This window comes from Hyperolius riggenbachi, chromosome 3 (assembly GCF_040937935.1).
Source record: "Hyperolius riggenbachi isolate aHypRig1 chromosome 3, aHypRig1.pri, whole genome shotgun sequence".
Classification (NCBI taxonomy): domain Eukaryota; kingdom Metazoa; phylum Chordata; class Amphibia; order Anura; family Hyperoliidae; genus Hyperolius; species Hyperolius riggenbachi.
In genome coordinates, this window is record NC_090648.1 from 233,062,630 (window position 1) to 233,078,101 (window position 15,472).

Here is a 15,472-nt window from a genome sequence, read left to right on the forward strand (position 1 = left end):
AGGAACCCGGAAATCTGGCATGGGCACTGACAGCTGGCGAGACAGGTGAGATTTTACACTGCATGGACACCAGGAGAGGACATTTTATACTTGGGCCAGCAGGTCCATTGCGTTCGTCCCAATATAGCACGCCATTACCGCCTCGCAACTAATCGACCATGTCGGACCAAGATTTTCCAGCATGCTCTATCAATACATTCAACCGCTTTCTCATCAGTCGAGTCATCGCTCCTGCATGCTTGTTGTGGCGCCGCTTTTCATTTGATTAAATTGTCGAATCTGATGGTCGATCAAACAACAATATTGGTAGATCTATGGCCACATTTAATACAAAACAATTATTTGTGGTCATGTTTGCTGAAATGTAAACGTGTCCCATAGTGGAGTCACTGCTGCCAAATGAATCAAAATTAACCTCAGAATAACACAAAACACATTAATTTTCGAACTGACATTAAAAAAAATCCCTCCTTGCTGAAAAACTACACTGGGCGTATGAAATAATTAAGACCATGGGAGCGTCCCTCTGCAGTGGATCAGTTTCCCCAGCGGACACCATATGGAGACTGTCTGTCCCCGGGGTCACGCTTCTGCGATCAGCCGAGAAGCCATTGCCCCATACAGGTGTTCATTCCTTCCGAGACTCTGTGATCGGCAGCTGCACGCACCAATCACTCTGCACACAGCAGTCCGCTCTCCAATCAGCAACAGGTGAGCGCTGCTTTTCTATGGAGCCCTAGCAGAGTAGTAGTGACAACAATCCTGCTGTGCACAGCGCTGAAGGAAGGAGGTGATCGCCAGGCTTGAGGCTTGCCCTGTCTGTCCCCAGCGTATGCTGCTCACTCTTTGATCAATGACGATTGTGGCTCGGAACGCTAGCGGTCGCTGTGCTCCCCCAAGCATTGTGTACACATGTCCCCGGGGGCTCCTGCAAAACAACGATCTATAGGGAACACAGCGGACTGGCCATGGCTAGGAGAGCGGCTGCCAACGTCAGCGGGGATGACTTCTCCTTCGTCAGCCCTGTTGTCAAGTACCTGCTATTCTTCTTCAACATGCTCTTCTGGGTAAGTTGTCTCTCTCTACCATGCCTTGTATCGTTATAGAACTTGCCACTGGGGGCACAAGTCCCCTTCTTCACATCCCTAGGCAAAGGTCCTATCTGTCCTGACCCTCCGCATGCCATTCGGGAGAGTTGTGAATCAGGAAGACTCTAATGAAACCTGCTGCATCTCTGCCACTCAAGGGACTGGTCACTGCTGTGTCACTGGCTTGGGGATGGGTGGGGACACTTGCATTGCCCACAGGCTGTCTGTTTTCATAGCCAGGCTGCAGTGATAGGCAATACTGCTTTATTATTTGCTCTTATATTTGTGCTTTTATGGCTTTTGCTATGCTTTCATCTATGCACAATGTTGCATATTTGGTTTCAAAACTCCATAATAAATGAAACAGTTTCCCCTCCTCCCCCCTAAAGAGAATGATTTGCATCAGTTGACACATTATGTTACAACCACAATTGCAGACCATGCCAGCAGTCATCATTGGCTGTTGGTATTACATGCATATGGGAGATTTATCAGGTGATGTGAATAAGATGATCAGTCATCATCTTGTAGGTTAAAAGCAAAAGTGTTGCCCAGACCAACTAGTCAAAATTCTTGTTTAATTTAACCACTGACATCTAATTGGATGCTATAAGCAACTGTTCCACATTTTATTCAGGTTTCTTTGCACTTATCTTAATAAAGCAGCCCTACAGTCATACTAATAATATGAAATGCATCCAATTCACTTTTTGGCAGAGAGCAGTCGGTGGTTAACATCTGCCAGAAATCTTGCATGGTGAAAGAAAAAAATGCAGATGATTGATTATGTTGAATATTTTTGTTTCTGAGACTGTTATTTTCTATCGCACACGCTGAGTTACGCTATAATGTGGATGTTGGGTGGCCGCAATGTGATACAAGTTGAGAGATAGTGTATGTCATCTGCAAAAATGTTCTCAGGTGTGTTACACTGCAAGGAATTGGAACGTGCATTGTACTCTGAGTGGTACCAAGAAAGTCTGTGGAATTGCAGATCGCACACCATGTTTTGTGTGTCAGATGTGACAGCACCTCACAATGTTCTGTGGCCAAAATCGTCATTCGAGATTGTCTCAGCAAAAATGTGGAGTTTATATAACTGATGATGTGTTTTAGATGATCATTAGTGTTTCATTGAGCGGAATTACTACCCTGAGATGGGGGGAACAAGATGACTTTTACTTACCTTGGACTTCTTCCAGCTCCCCTTCCCAGCAAGCGTTGTCCCTGCTGCTTGCCTTCTCGATTGCGCTCCCACAGTTGGCAGTGTTCTGTGCAGTTACAAGTCTATAGAATTGTACATGCGCAGACTGCTCCAGGCTACGGGAGCGCAATCGAGGAGGTGCACAACAGTGCATGTGCAGTAGCCTGTGACTCAATTTGAAACACACTTTAACTAGGCCGACAGCAGCACATCGAGGGGACCTGGAGGACACCAAGGGACCTGAAAGATTACAGGGAGCTGAAGGAGCCCCAGGTAAGTAAAAGTCATTTTTTTCCCCAACTCAGCTACACTTTAGTACCTTTTCTGTTAATCGAGGCTCCTCCTGCCTGTCCTTCCCCACCCCTCTCCCATAGCACAGAACAGTCTCAGCAGTGTGTCCGTACAGGGATCATAATAGCAGCTTTGAACTGTGTTTTTGTTTGCTTCTACAAAAATTGTAGCGCACCACTGTAGTGTTAAGTTAAAGAAAGGATCCTTAAGTGATCAGAAATACGTTTACAATTGTGGGCTGTAGTATGTGTTTCTAAAACAAACCATGTCATGTGTTTCAACAACTCCATGATTTTAGTTTTAGTTTCAAAAGTTTTTTATTTGTCATTGCCAAGGAATCATGAAGAGATTACACAAAAATGTCTATAACAGATACTAACAGATACTAAATAATACTAAGCAGGGATCATTATCAACCCCTGATGTTAGCTTTGATCAGTAATATGATTTGAAATATTTGGGACTGCACATAGATGTCATGTATCAACTCATGTAGTTTTTCTTGTACCCACATATGAACCTGTCTGTATATCACAATAAGAATGGCTTATAAGTTGCCCTGCCTGTAAATTGGCAGGATAAACAAGTCCAGTCTGGAATTGGCTGTGCCATTGTGTTTTTCTTACAGAAGCAGGGGTTGAAGAATTGTATGAAAGCCTTTTTGGAATGTGTCAAGCTCTTTAGCAGTGGTTGCAGGAGAAGAGAGGAGAATACTATCAAATGAACAGCCATGGGTGGAGGTGTAAATGATACTCATGTGATCTCTGTAACTTCCCATCCCTGTTTTCATGCCGTTCACTTACTGCAGGCATTACATGGGTGTTCCTGGTGTTTGAGTTCACACGTAAAATAATCCACTGCACAGTTAAGTAATGGTCTATATGGTATGCATTACATTTTGGTGCCATGGGAAACTACCTACTTTAAATTCAAATTATGTTCTTTTTTGTTGTACATTAAAAGCTTAGCTTACTATATGTACAAGTACAAATCCTACCTAAAAATTGAACTTACACAAAACACTTCTCACCTTTACCATGGCAAATATGTATGTTTACTAAAACTGGACAGTGATTGGCCAATCATAACTGAAGTACCAGGCTTACCTGTTTCTATGTTACTTTACTGGAAGAGGAAGGAGGCAAACTACATGAACGCAGTAAAATTGGTCAGTGATTGGCCAAACATAATTGAAAGTGTGTACCAGGCTTTAGCCCCATTTTTCAAGAAAAAAAAAAGATGACCTGTCCTGTCAAACATTTTAGATGCCTCTTTCCTCTTCCAGTAAAGAAGTAATCATCATAGTGTAACAGTAAAGCCTGGTACTTCAATTATGATTAGCCAATCACTGACCAATTGTTCATCTCCATGTAGTATGAGAGTCAACAGATATTGAATACTAGGAGCAGATTGTGAAGAGAAACCCTACTATATGGAGGTGGGTGTACACACAACCAATTTTGCCACTTCCATGTAGTACACAAGCTTACCTACACCGTCTGTTCATATTATTCAGTATTTCTTGGCTCTCATACTACATAGAAAGTGGTCAAATTGGCCATTCATTGGCCAATCAAAATTGGATATGTGCACACACACTGTGCAGGTTGCATTGCAATACCATTGTGATACCATTGCAATACAACGCTGCCAAAAAGTCGCACCATGCATTTAGTGATGCAGTGCAACTATACAGTAAAGCATACAGTACAATGTTAGTGTGCTTCACTGCCACTGTAAATGTGCATGTTACCTAGTAAATGCACAGTATGCTGTGCTTTACTGTGTTGTAACCTGCTGCACTGCACTAGTATAAATAGTAGTATGAAAGCCCCATAGGAATATCATCACATCATCGCATCACAACAGACTGAGTGTGAAAGGGCCATAAGAAAGGCCCAAATACATTATTTTTGAGTTGTAGCCACCCAGTGACAGAAAAACTCCTTGGTAAATTAGAAGAGGCACGCTTTCCAAACTTCAAACTCCGCCTACCTCTCCATTGATTGCATTAGACTGTGAAAATTGCTGTTTAGAATCTGTTTAGAATCCACGCTCTGCCTTGGTACGCTGAAAGAGAAAGTGAAGTAATGACCCTTTGAACTTTCCTGCATTTAAGCCTCATAAGAAGCCTTGTCTCACTTTCTCAGCTGTTGTAGCATTTATTTACTTTTCAGGAAACCAGATTTAATTTGCCAAACTGACAAGCTCTTGTGCTTATATAACAACTATATAAAAAGTTTTTTTTAGCTCTTGCTGTGCTGGAAAACAGAAAGGGACTTCAGAGAATTTCTTACTTGGGCTAGTATTAGATTTACTTATGTTTAATGCACCCTGTCACATGTCACTTCATGCACTCTTTAAGGTGACTTGAGTTTGTAGTTGCCAGTGATCATCTTGTGTCTTTTATTCACGTTCTTTGCATTTTCTGAATTTTTGTGTTTCCGAGACATGTAAGTCAGTGTTTTTGCTGAACTGTCTTATCACTCAAATACTTGTGCAGCAATAAAACACTGTGACTTTCCTGTGAATGTCATACTATTTTAATATGCACGGCTTACCTCTGCGCAATGCCATAAATCCTGCGGACTGATTAAAAACAAGAATGCTGTTCTCTTCACAAAGGTCAACAATCCACAATGTCCTTTTTAAACCTAACTCCAAAAATCCACATTTAAAAGCATACAAATTCTGCATACAGCAAGACATAATTTTAAATATGTTGGACTCAACCAGCTGTTTTAAGAAGATATTTAATTCACTTTTACAGAGTGCAATATTTATAAGGCATGCTAAGACTCAGCTGTTCTCAGTCTATTAGTAAATGATTTGCAGTTAAGGAAGTAATTTATGGTAATAAGTTCAGCTGCAACAGAATACACTGTGCAGAATTTTAGACATATGTACCCTAAAAATCATGTTTTGTTTGAGTTTTCTATAAATGAATGCAGTGCATAATTATTGGCGGCTTGCCACAGCAGCAGCATCTTATCCTGCTGGCAGCCATGCCAGGCTCCCAAACACAACGTGTTTCAACTGAGAGCATTTTATATCAAAACCTGTACAAAGGGAACCAAATCAAAAGGCTTTTTTTTCATAAATAACGAATCAGATACCTAGTTTCACTTAACGTCTGAAATCTGATTGGTTCATCTGAGCAGCTACTTAATTTCTGCTACAGTATTCTTTACATTGGTCTCCATAAATCAGACTGTTTGTTTTTAAAGCCATATTTTACTCTCCCAGATTTTTCATTGTAGGTTAAATGTGACTAGGGGACTATGCCCTCATTTACACCATTTGTTTTATTTGGTGCAGTTGTTAAAGAACAAGCGACCCCCATGCTAACCTAGAAATAAAAAAACACATATATAAGTAGATAAATACTATTTCTACTTACATAACAGATGTATTGTGCTATCCATGTAACGATTCCTGTGAATTTTATAAAGGAAAAGCAGAAAATCCTATTCTAGGCAGTGGCCATTTTGCCAAGCTAATGCTGACATCATATCATCCCTTCTCTTGTCCCCCCCCCCCACCCCTTCTCTTGCTAATTGCGTATTCATTAGCTGCCCTCCTCCCATAGTCTTCAGACACTCCCACTACAGTGTATACTAGGAACTGCACTTTTTTTTTCTTTTCTTCTCCAATCGCTGAGTCACCTCAGCCTTGCTTGCAAACACAAGTGAGCATAGGTGTTTCAGATAAGAAGCTAGGCAGGAAAATAAATGGAAGAGGAGGAATATATTATAGATAAAAAGAACCCCCAGCATTCAACTGTTTGGCACTGACTACTAAAGGGCCAGTGCTCTTAAAGTATGTGACAATTCCAAATCATAACAACTGGAAAAGTTTTGCAAGTTTTGAATGCAGGATTAGCATCTTTATCACTTAATACACTCAGACCAGTTGCTGTTGAAATTTGATTTTTATGGTGACAATACCACTTTAAAGTGAAATTCCCTTTGGAAAAGTCAACCACAGGACCCAGAGATATGTGCAGAAGGTATAGAGGTGTTAGCAGAGCTGGAGTGTCTTCCTCTGTACAAAGCAATGAATCACCTGACTTTGTCCACCTCCTCCCTTTGCTTCCTACTGTTTTGGCTTCCCTTCCCAGCTCCTCCCTGAATACCTCCTATAAGTGACAATGGGAGAGGGTGAGGAGTTTAAACAGAACACGAACTGCAGTTCAGTCCAGCCAAGCAGTAACTGACATTCACATGGTAATGTAAGATCAGTTGGTCTCAAAGAGAGTCAAAATGAATGAAACAGTAAATTATTACATGTAGTGTACTTGGACTTAACAAAAGCTCTTGATGCTTTTCCCTACAACAGCCTGGCACAGAATATGAAAATGCAAAGAGTAGAGGAAAATGTGTGACTGCAAAAAGAACTGCCTAAGGGAAGAAGGCAAAGAGTCTAGTAGTAGAAAACAGATAATACTGACAATGGTGTCCCGCAAGAGTCAGTACTGGATCCACTACTCGTCAATTCATTTATTAATGACTTTGTAAGATGGAATAAAAAGACATTTTGTTGTTTGCTGTCTTCATAGACGACACTTAGCAATAGTGGCATACAACTCATGCTATAGAAGGATCTACTGTATGCTATGTCATGCACGCAAATTGGCAGATTACATTTAATGTCAACTAATGTAAGGTCATGCATGCCACATATAAACAATATGGACTAAATACAGCTGGGATTATAAGGCTTGGGGAAGGACTTGGAAATACTTGGGTGGTACGGTGTCATAGAGCATTCCTCTCACCTTGCAGCACTGGATTCCAAGTTTAAATATGGACCAGGACACTCTGTATGGAGTTTCTAGTTTTCTCGAGGTTGGCATGTATTTGCTCCAGGCACTCCAATTTCATCCCACATTTCAATTGTTACATGTATATAGTTGTCTGTTCCAACATCTTGTGAGAAAACAGGATTGAAGCCTGACAAAGGCTATACAGCCGAAAGCTTGCTTATTCTTGTTCTGTTAAGTTAGCCAATAAATGGTATTATCCTGATTCCTCTCCCAAAATTGTCCTCAGTCTATGATTGGGGCATTTATTATTATTATTATTGATTTATAAAGGGCCAACATATTGATGTATAAAGGGTCGTGACCCTGTACAGAGTAAGAAACAAACATGGGGTACACAATGATACAGACAATGGTATATGCAAAATATCAACATTGGTACATATTAAAAAATTGCTAGACATAGTAATTACAGTGACAAATGTAACATGATGATCAAAATGTATAGCACATTTCAGGACACAAAATAGTGAGAATACAATCTAAAGGAATGCTTTAGAAGCAAGAAGTGGGGTAATATATAAATATGAATACTAGAGATGGCCCGAACTGTTCACCGGTGAACGGTTCCCGGCAAACTTCCATGGTTCGCGTTCACGAAGAACCGGGAACTTTTCCGGATGTTCGATTCGCCCCCATAGTGCATCATTAGGGTCAACTTTGACTCTCTACATCAGTCAGCAGGCACATTGTAGCCAATTAGGCTACACTCCCTCCTGGAGCCACTTCCCCCCCCCCCCCCCCTTATAAAAGGCAGGCAGCGTCAGGCATTGGACTCACTCGTGTGCCTGCAGTAATTAGAGAAGGGAGAGCTGCTGCAGACTCTCATAGGGAAAGCTTAGTTAGGCTCTTGTAGGCTTCTTAGCTTGCTCCTCGCTGATTCTTATAGCTAAAAAAGCACCCCTCAACAGCTCTTTTGAAAACTAATCTTGTGCTTGTGATCTATTTTTTTTTTTGTTTGTGGCCCACTTGCATTATATACAGCCCTGTCAGTGCAGCTGGCCTTTGGTGTAATTCCTACTGTGCCACTGCCAGGCCCAGCACATTCAGTGACTACCTGTGTGTGTGTGTGACAGGCAGATGCAGATTTGTAATCCCATCCCAATCACTGCACCTGTTCACTGTTCAGTGCACCTACCTTCCTACCTACCTACATGAGCGCACGCATTGTTAATACCACCAGTCATTGCACCTGTTCACGGCGGTACCTGTGTGCGTGTGTGTGTGTGTGTGTGTGTGTGTGACAGGTGCACATTTGTAATACCCATCACTGCATATACCTACCTGTTGTGTTCAGTGCACCCACCTACCTATGTGAGCGCATGCAGCGTGATATTTAATACCACCAGTCACTGTACCTGTTCATGGTACATGTGTGTGACAGGGGCACATTGGTAATACCCATCACTGCATATAACTACCTGTTGTGTTCAGTGCACCCACCTACCTACGTGAGTGCATGCAGTGTGATATACCACTCCGTGCATACCTGTTAACTGCACCTGTGTGACTGCACTTTGTATTAATCAAGTCAGTGCATACCTTTCACTTCATCCCCCCAATATGGACAAAACAAAAGGCAGAGGCAGGCCACCTGGCAGGTCTGTTCGAAGTCGCGCTGTCATGATTTCGTGCGGCCCTCGACCAAAGTACAGTGTTCAGAAGAAGACACGTGCCATCAACCCTCAATATTGTCAGGACGTAGTTGACTATTTAACACAGAACACCTTATCCTTCTCAGCTTCCGCACGGAAGCGTGACATATCTTCCTCCTCCTGCTCTGATTATGGAACCCCACTTAACACTCAGTCGGCCGCCACCACCAAAGTGCCATCACCCCAGGGCTCAGCAGTGTGGAAATTTTTGTGTGTGTCTGCCTCAGATGAGAGCAATGCCATCTGTACTCTCTGCCACCGAAAATGGAGCCGTGGAAAGACCAAGACCCGCGTAGGGACAACTACCTTACGAAGGCACATGATTACAAAGCACAAACTGCAATGGGATGACCACCTGAGGAAAAGCAGCACACAAAAGCAAAGCCACACACCGCAGTGGAAGATACCAGGCCGCAATTTTTTCTCAAAAAAGCCAATACTTAAACTGTACCGTGATGTTGAAAGGCAAGTGGTGACATCTCTGGCACACAGCGTTGGGTCTTGACCACGGATGCCTGGTCTGCAAAGCATGCTTAGGCCTGCCCGAAGACTAAGTCAGTCCCCACACACAGCATCTCTGCCTGCACGCCGTGTGACTGCCTTCCCCAAGACTAAGTCGCTCCCCACACAGCATCTCTGCCCATAAGCCGGTTGACTGCCTTCTCCGCCACCACCAACAGGGTCCAGGACTCCAGGTGGATTCTAGCTGCTAGCAGCGGCCGCTATAAAAAATTTTCTGGTGCGTTTACATGCCTGCCTAATTTTTCTGGCTGCACTGCAACAACAAGACAAAAGGCATGTACATGTGCCAATTCCCCTTCGTGATCATTAACTTGCCGCGGTGAAGGGGCTTGCGTATCACAATGAAGCAATGACCGCTGGCTATATGAGTGTCGCGGGGGGGGGGGGGGGGGGGCACACCCACGATAATAAGGTCATTGTGGACAGACCAAATTTGATCAGCTGGACAGTCACTGTTCTGTCATTCAGCTACCTCAGCCCGGCTTCCACATGGGCTGGAAAGCCGCCATCACCTGCACTCTCGTCATGATGCACACCAGTCCAGCACGGCCGTCACTACACAAACAGCTCTTTGCAGTCACTGCATACCTTTCATTGCATCTTTGACTGCACATTGTATTATACCTGGCAGTCAGTGCATACCTTTCACTTGAATGGATGGCAGACTTGCCCTCCATAACAGATTCTCGTTAAAGGATTTAAAGTTGATTCATCTCATATACAGCTGGGCCTCGAAAGTCCTCCTGTATTGCTATTTTTGGTCACTACCTTGGGACTTGCATGCCATGCCTGCTGCCTTCCTTGGATGTGTGGTAGCTGTTCCTGCTCCTTTGCCCACAGTGTGCCTGCTGCCTTCCTTGGATGTGTGGTGGTGGTAGCCGTTTCTTAGGCTCCCACTCTGGACCAGAATCGAACCAGGATTCCCCGGCCATTACCCATGGTCACCATGGTACTGAGAAAGTACCATCGAAAGTTTCAAACAGTTGAATGAATAGCAGAATTTACCTCCATAACACATTCTTGGTAAATGCTTTTGATTTTATTCATTTTGCGCTAGGTCAAGGGTCCATTTGACCACAGATGCCTGGTCTGCAAAGCATGGTCAGGGCAGGTACATTACTTATACAGCAAATGGGTCCTTACTTGGATGTGTGGTGGTGGTAGCCGGTTCTCAGGCTCCCACTCCGGACCGGAATCGAACCCTGATTCCCCGGCCATTACCCGTGGTCACAATGGCAGACTTGCCCTCCGTAACAGATTCTCGTTACAGGTACTGAATAGCCAGCAGAAAATGTAATTAAAAAAAAATAGATGTAAGCTTTAACAATGGTAGAGAAAGAACCATTGAAAGTTTATAAGGCAGTCAGACATTACCAGATATCACTGAGGAAGAGTAATCTCACCATGGTGCGCACCAGTCCAGCACGGCAGTCACAACACAAACAGCTGTTTGCGTTGCGTTACACAGTTAGTTTGGTGTGTCAGTGTGAAGCAGTTTTCTAATTATACTCCCTGATTGATGTATACACATGAAAGATGTTTTAAAGCACTTTAGGCCTGCAATTTAGCATTCAATGTGATTTCTCCCATTAAAACGCTGCTTTGCGTCAAATCCAGATCTTTCCCCGGGACTTTTGGCATCTATCCCACTCATCCATGCAAAAACTCAGATGTTAGACCCCTTGAAACATCTTTTTCCATCACTTTTCTGGCCAGCATAAGTGTTTCTAGTTTTCAAAGTTCGCCTCCCCATTGAAGTCTATTGGGGTTTCGCAAAAGTTCGCGAGAACCAAACTTTTGCGGGAGTTTTTCGAACCTAAAATCGGAGGTTCGGGCCATCTCTAATGTATACCTAGAGCAGGGTCGGGAACCTATGGCTCGCGAGCCATATATGGCTCTTTTCATGCCCGCATATGGCTCTCTGGCTCGCCAAAATACGTGTGACAGAGCGGCCAGAGAGCCTGTGTTTACTTTTGTAATCTGCGCCGCCGCCCCCTCCTCCATGCCGGGTCTTTATATTTACACGAGTGCCTCCTTCATCGGCACCGCCTCTCACCTCCCCTGCCAGAATTCTCGATCTCCTCCATCTCGCTGGCGCTGGGTGTGTGTGATGTCACACGTTATGTGTGATGCATACACGTCGGCGCAGCCAGCGGGAACAGAGGCAGCTCAGCCATCACGCTTGGCGGGGGGGAGGAGCCCACCCGACGACGTGCGACCCAGAGGCAGCCGCACCCGCACAAGCATAGACCAATCCCCCTTCAACTTCTGACCAAGTTGTGCTTCTTACTAATTATAACCTAAAAAAAAACAGTGCCTCTAGGTCTTTGTCTAAAAAAAAGTGAGTTTTAAGGGAGCACTTATAGATTTCAAAGATTGCAGAGTGATGGGTGTATTTTGGAAGGGGATTTCAGAGGAGCGGTGAGGCTTGTGAGAAATTTTGTATATGTGAATGTGAGGAAGTGATTCTGGGGAGACCAGAAGGTCAGTGCAGAGCAGAGATTGCGGTTGGGTTGGTATCTGGAAACTAGTGAGATGTATGGGGGAGGGCTTTGTGAGCTACAGTTAAAGTATACCTGAGACTAGTAAAAAAAATATTTCATACATACCTGGTACTTCTTCCAGCCCCTTCAAGCTAATTGGTCCCTCGCCTTCTTCCCACGCCGCCTGGATCGATCGCCAGTTAGTGCAGACGCAGTCCGGCCACATGTACTCCCCTTTGCGTTCCTGCAGCCGGGAGTGTTCCGCAGGCACAGAACTCTCCAGGGAACAGGAGCGCAGTGGGGCACGCGCGCATGTCCAGGTTGCGCATGCGCAGTACGCCCTGACTTGAGAAGTTACTGGGCCACCTAGTGGAGGATCCAGGTGGTGTGGGAATACAGCGAAGGACTGATCAGCCTGAAGAGGGCTTGAGGAAGCCCTGGGATTGTATAAAACTTTTTTTTTTTTTAACTCTTCTCAGGTTCCCTTTAAGAGTTGGAAGTCAGGTGGTACTATGTAGAGCGGTGAAATAACACTCGGCACTCAGGCCCAGTCCGTGCACTTGAGGGGCAGGCTCTGCACTTGCTTGATGTACTGTAAACACTTCCCCTTTCCCAAGACACTCAAGTGGATGGCATATAGCTGGAACTCAGGGCGTGCACCGGTATCTAATTCTGTGAACAACAGTCTGGTAATATACATACATGAAGACAGACCGGGCACCAATCCCTATTCCACACAGGACGCAAGCACGTGAGCAAGCGCCAGTTGGGCGCGAGGCTGTAGTGCCGTCCACTATTCCCTGGTCACCAGCATCCCGCACTCCCCGGACACTCATCTATGCAGGTTTGATCCATCCAATGTGAATTGATGTGAATGTACCACTGCAATGTCTTTTGGCAAAATGCTATATTAAAGAACGTAAAAGGGATTGGTGCCCGGTCTGTCTTCATGTATGTATATTACCAGAGTTGGAAGTCAGCTTATAGGTAACCAAATAAACATGTATAAATTCATCAAACTACAATATAAAAGCTTTGCAAATGAGCTTTTTTTCCTTAGTTCTGCATAAAGGACTAGAGACAGTGAACTTTGGAATGCGGGAGTAATTAAGACATGGAATATCTTACCACAGGAACAAGTTACAGCAAACTGTGTACCTGCTTTCCATGTACCCAACCAGGACTCATATAAGAAACCGTGGCTTGGCAGGAGCAATCAACACATGGCAACATACCTACTAACACTTCTATAGACAATGCCCTCAAAATTGTGTATTTTTGAAAACAAGACTTTATCCACTTCAGCATTTAGGAAGTAGCTCCTAAGTCCAAATATGCATGCTGGACATAGGAGCTATGTCCATGAAAAAATGGAGCCGCGGGGATTCACAGGGCCGCAACTGCCAGGGTACACGGGCTGCCCGTTAGCCCGTTCCCATTCATTGATCTAAGTCCCCGTTAGAACGATCATCGCTGGCTTATCATTCTGTTACACATCCCTTCTTCACATCCTGTAAGTACGCTTACAGGAAGCCAAAATTTGTGGCCAAATAGTAAAACTACATCTACATAATTTTTTTTTAAATGAATAGACATTTTTACATTTAAAATTAACGGTTTACCTCCCACACACCCAAAAATACTTAAATCAAATTTTTTATTTAAAAAAATTACAATAATTGAAAAAAAATATATAGTTACCTAAGGGTCTGAACTTTTTTAACCACTTCAGGACCACAGTCTTTTCGCCCCTTAAGGACCAGAGCCTTTTTCTCCATTCAGACCACTGCAGCTTTCACGGTTTAATGCTCGGTCATACAACCTACCACCTAAATGAATTTTACCTCCTTTTCTTGTCACTAATACAGCTTTCTTTTGATGCTATTTGATTGCTCCTGCGAGTTTTACTTTTTATTATATTCATCAAAAAAGACATGAATTTTGGCAAAAAAATGATTTTTTTAACTTTCTGTGCTGACATTTTTCAAATAAAGTAAAATTTCTGTATACATGCAGCGCGAAAAATGTGGACAAACATGTTTTTGATAAAAAAAACCCATTCAGTGTATATTTATTGGTTTGGGTAAAAGTTATAGCGTTTACAAACTATGGTGCCAAAAGTGAATTTTCCCATTTTCAAGCATCTCTGACTTTTCTGCGCACCTGTCAGGTTTCATGAGGGGCTAAAATTCCAGGATAGTACAAATACCCCCCAAATGACCCCATTTTGGAAAGAAGACATCCCAAAGTATTCAGTGAGAGGCATGGTGAGTTCATAGAAGATTTTATTTTTTGTCACAAGTTAGCGGAAAATGACACTTTCTGACAAAAAAAAGGAAAAAAAAAAGTTTCCATTTCTTCTAACTTGCAACAAAAAAAAATGAAATCTGCCACGGACTCACTATGCTCCTCTCTGAATACCTTGAAGTGTCTACTTTCCAAAATGGGGTCATTTGTGGGGTGTGTTCACTGTCCTGGCATTTTGGGGGGTGCCTAATTGTAAGCACCCCTGTAAAGCCTAAAGATGCTCATTGGACTTTTGGCCCCTTAGCGCAGTTAGGCTGCAAAAAGTGCCACAAATGTGGTATTGCCGTACTCAGGAGAAGTAGTATAATGTGTTTTGGGGTGTATTTTTACACATACCCATGCTGGGTGGGAGAAATATCTCCATAAATGACAATTGTTTTATTTTTTTTACACACAATTGTCTATTTATAGAGATATTTCTGCCACTCAGCATGGGTATGTGGAAAAATACACCCCAAAACACATTATACTACTTCTCCTGAGTACGGCGATACCACATGTGTGGCACTTTTTTGCACCCTAACTGCGCTAAGGGGCCCAAAGTTCAATGAGTACCTTTAGGATTTCACAGGTCATTTTGAGAAATTTCGTTTCAAGACTACTCCTCGCGGTTTAGGGCCCCTAAAATGCCAGGACAGTATAGGAACCCCACAAATTACCCCATTTTAGAGAGAAGACACCCCAAGGTATTCCGTTAGGAGGATGGTGAGTTCATAGAAGACTTTTTTTTTTTTGTCACAAGTTAGCGGAAATTGATTTTAATTGTTTTTTTTCACAAAGTGTCATTTTCCGCTAACTTATGACAAAAAATAAAATCTTCTATGAACTCACCATACTCCTAACGGAATACCTTGGGGTGTCTTCTTTCTAAAATGGGGTCATTTGTGGGGTTCCTATACTGCCCTGGCATTTTAGGGGCCCTAAACCGTGAGGAGTAGTCTTGAAACCAAATGTCGCAAAATGACCTGTGAAATCCTAAAGGTACTCATTGGACTTTGGGCCTCTTAGCGCACTTAGGGTGCAAAAAAGTGCCACACATGTGGTACCGCCGTACTCAGGAGAAGTAGTATAATGTGTTTTGGGGTGTATTTTTACACATA

At 43.3% G+C, this 15,472-nt stretch overlaps 1 protein-coding gene across 3 annotated transcripts in view; it reads left to right on the forward strand.

Moving 5' to 3' along the window:
• Nucleotides 1-669: 669 nt before the first annotated feature.
• The window catches only part of TSPAN33 (tetraspanin 33), a 75,863-nt gene continuing 61,060 nt past the window's right edge, over nt 670-15,472 (forward strand). For all 3 annotated transcript variants that reach the window (XM_068275946.1, XM_068275948.1, XM_068275947.1), the window contains exon 1: nt 670-1,067. In XM_068275946.1, coding sequence (XP_068132047.1) covers nt 969-1,067 — 99 coding nt within the window. In that variant the 5' untranslated portion in view covers nt 670-968. The remainder of the gene's footprint in view (nt 1,068-15,472) is intronic.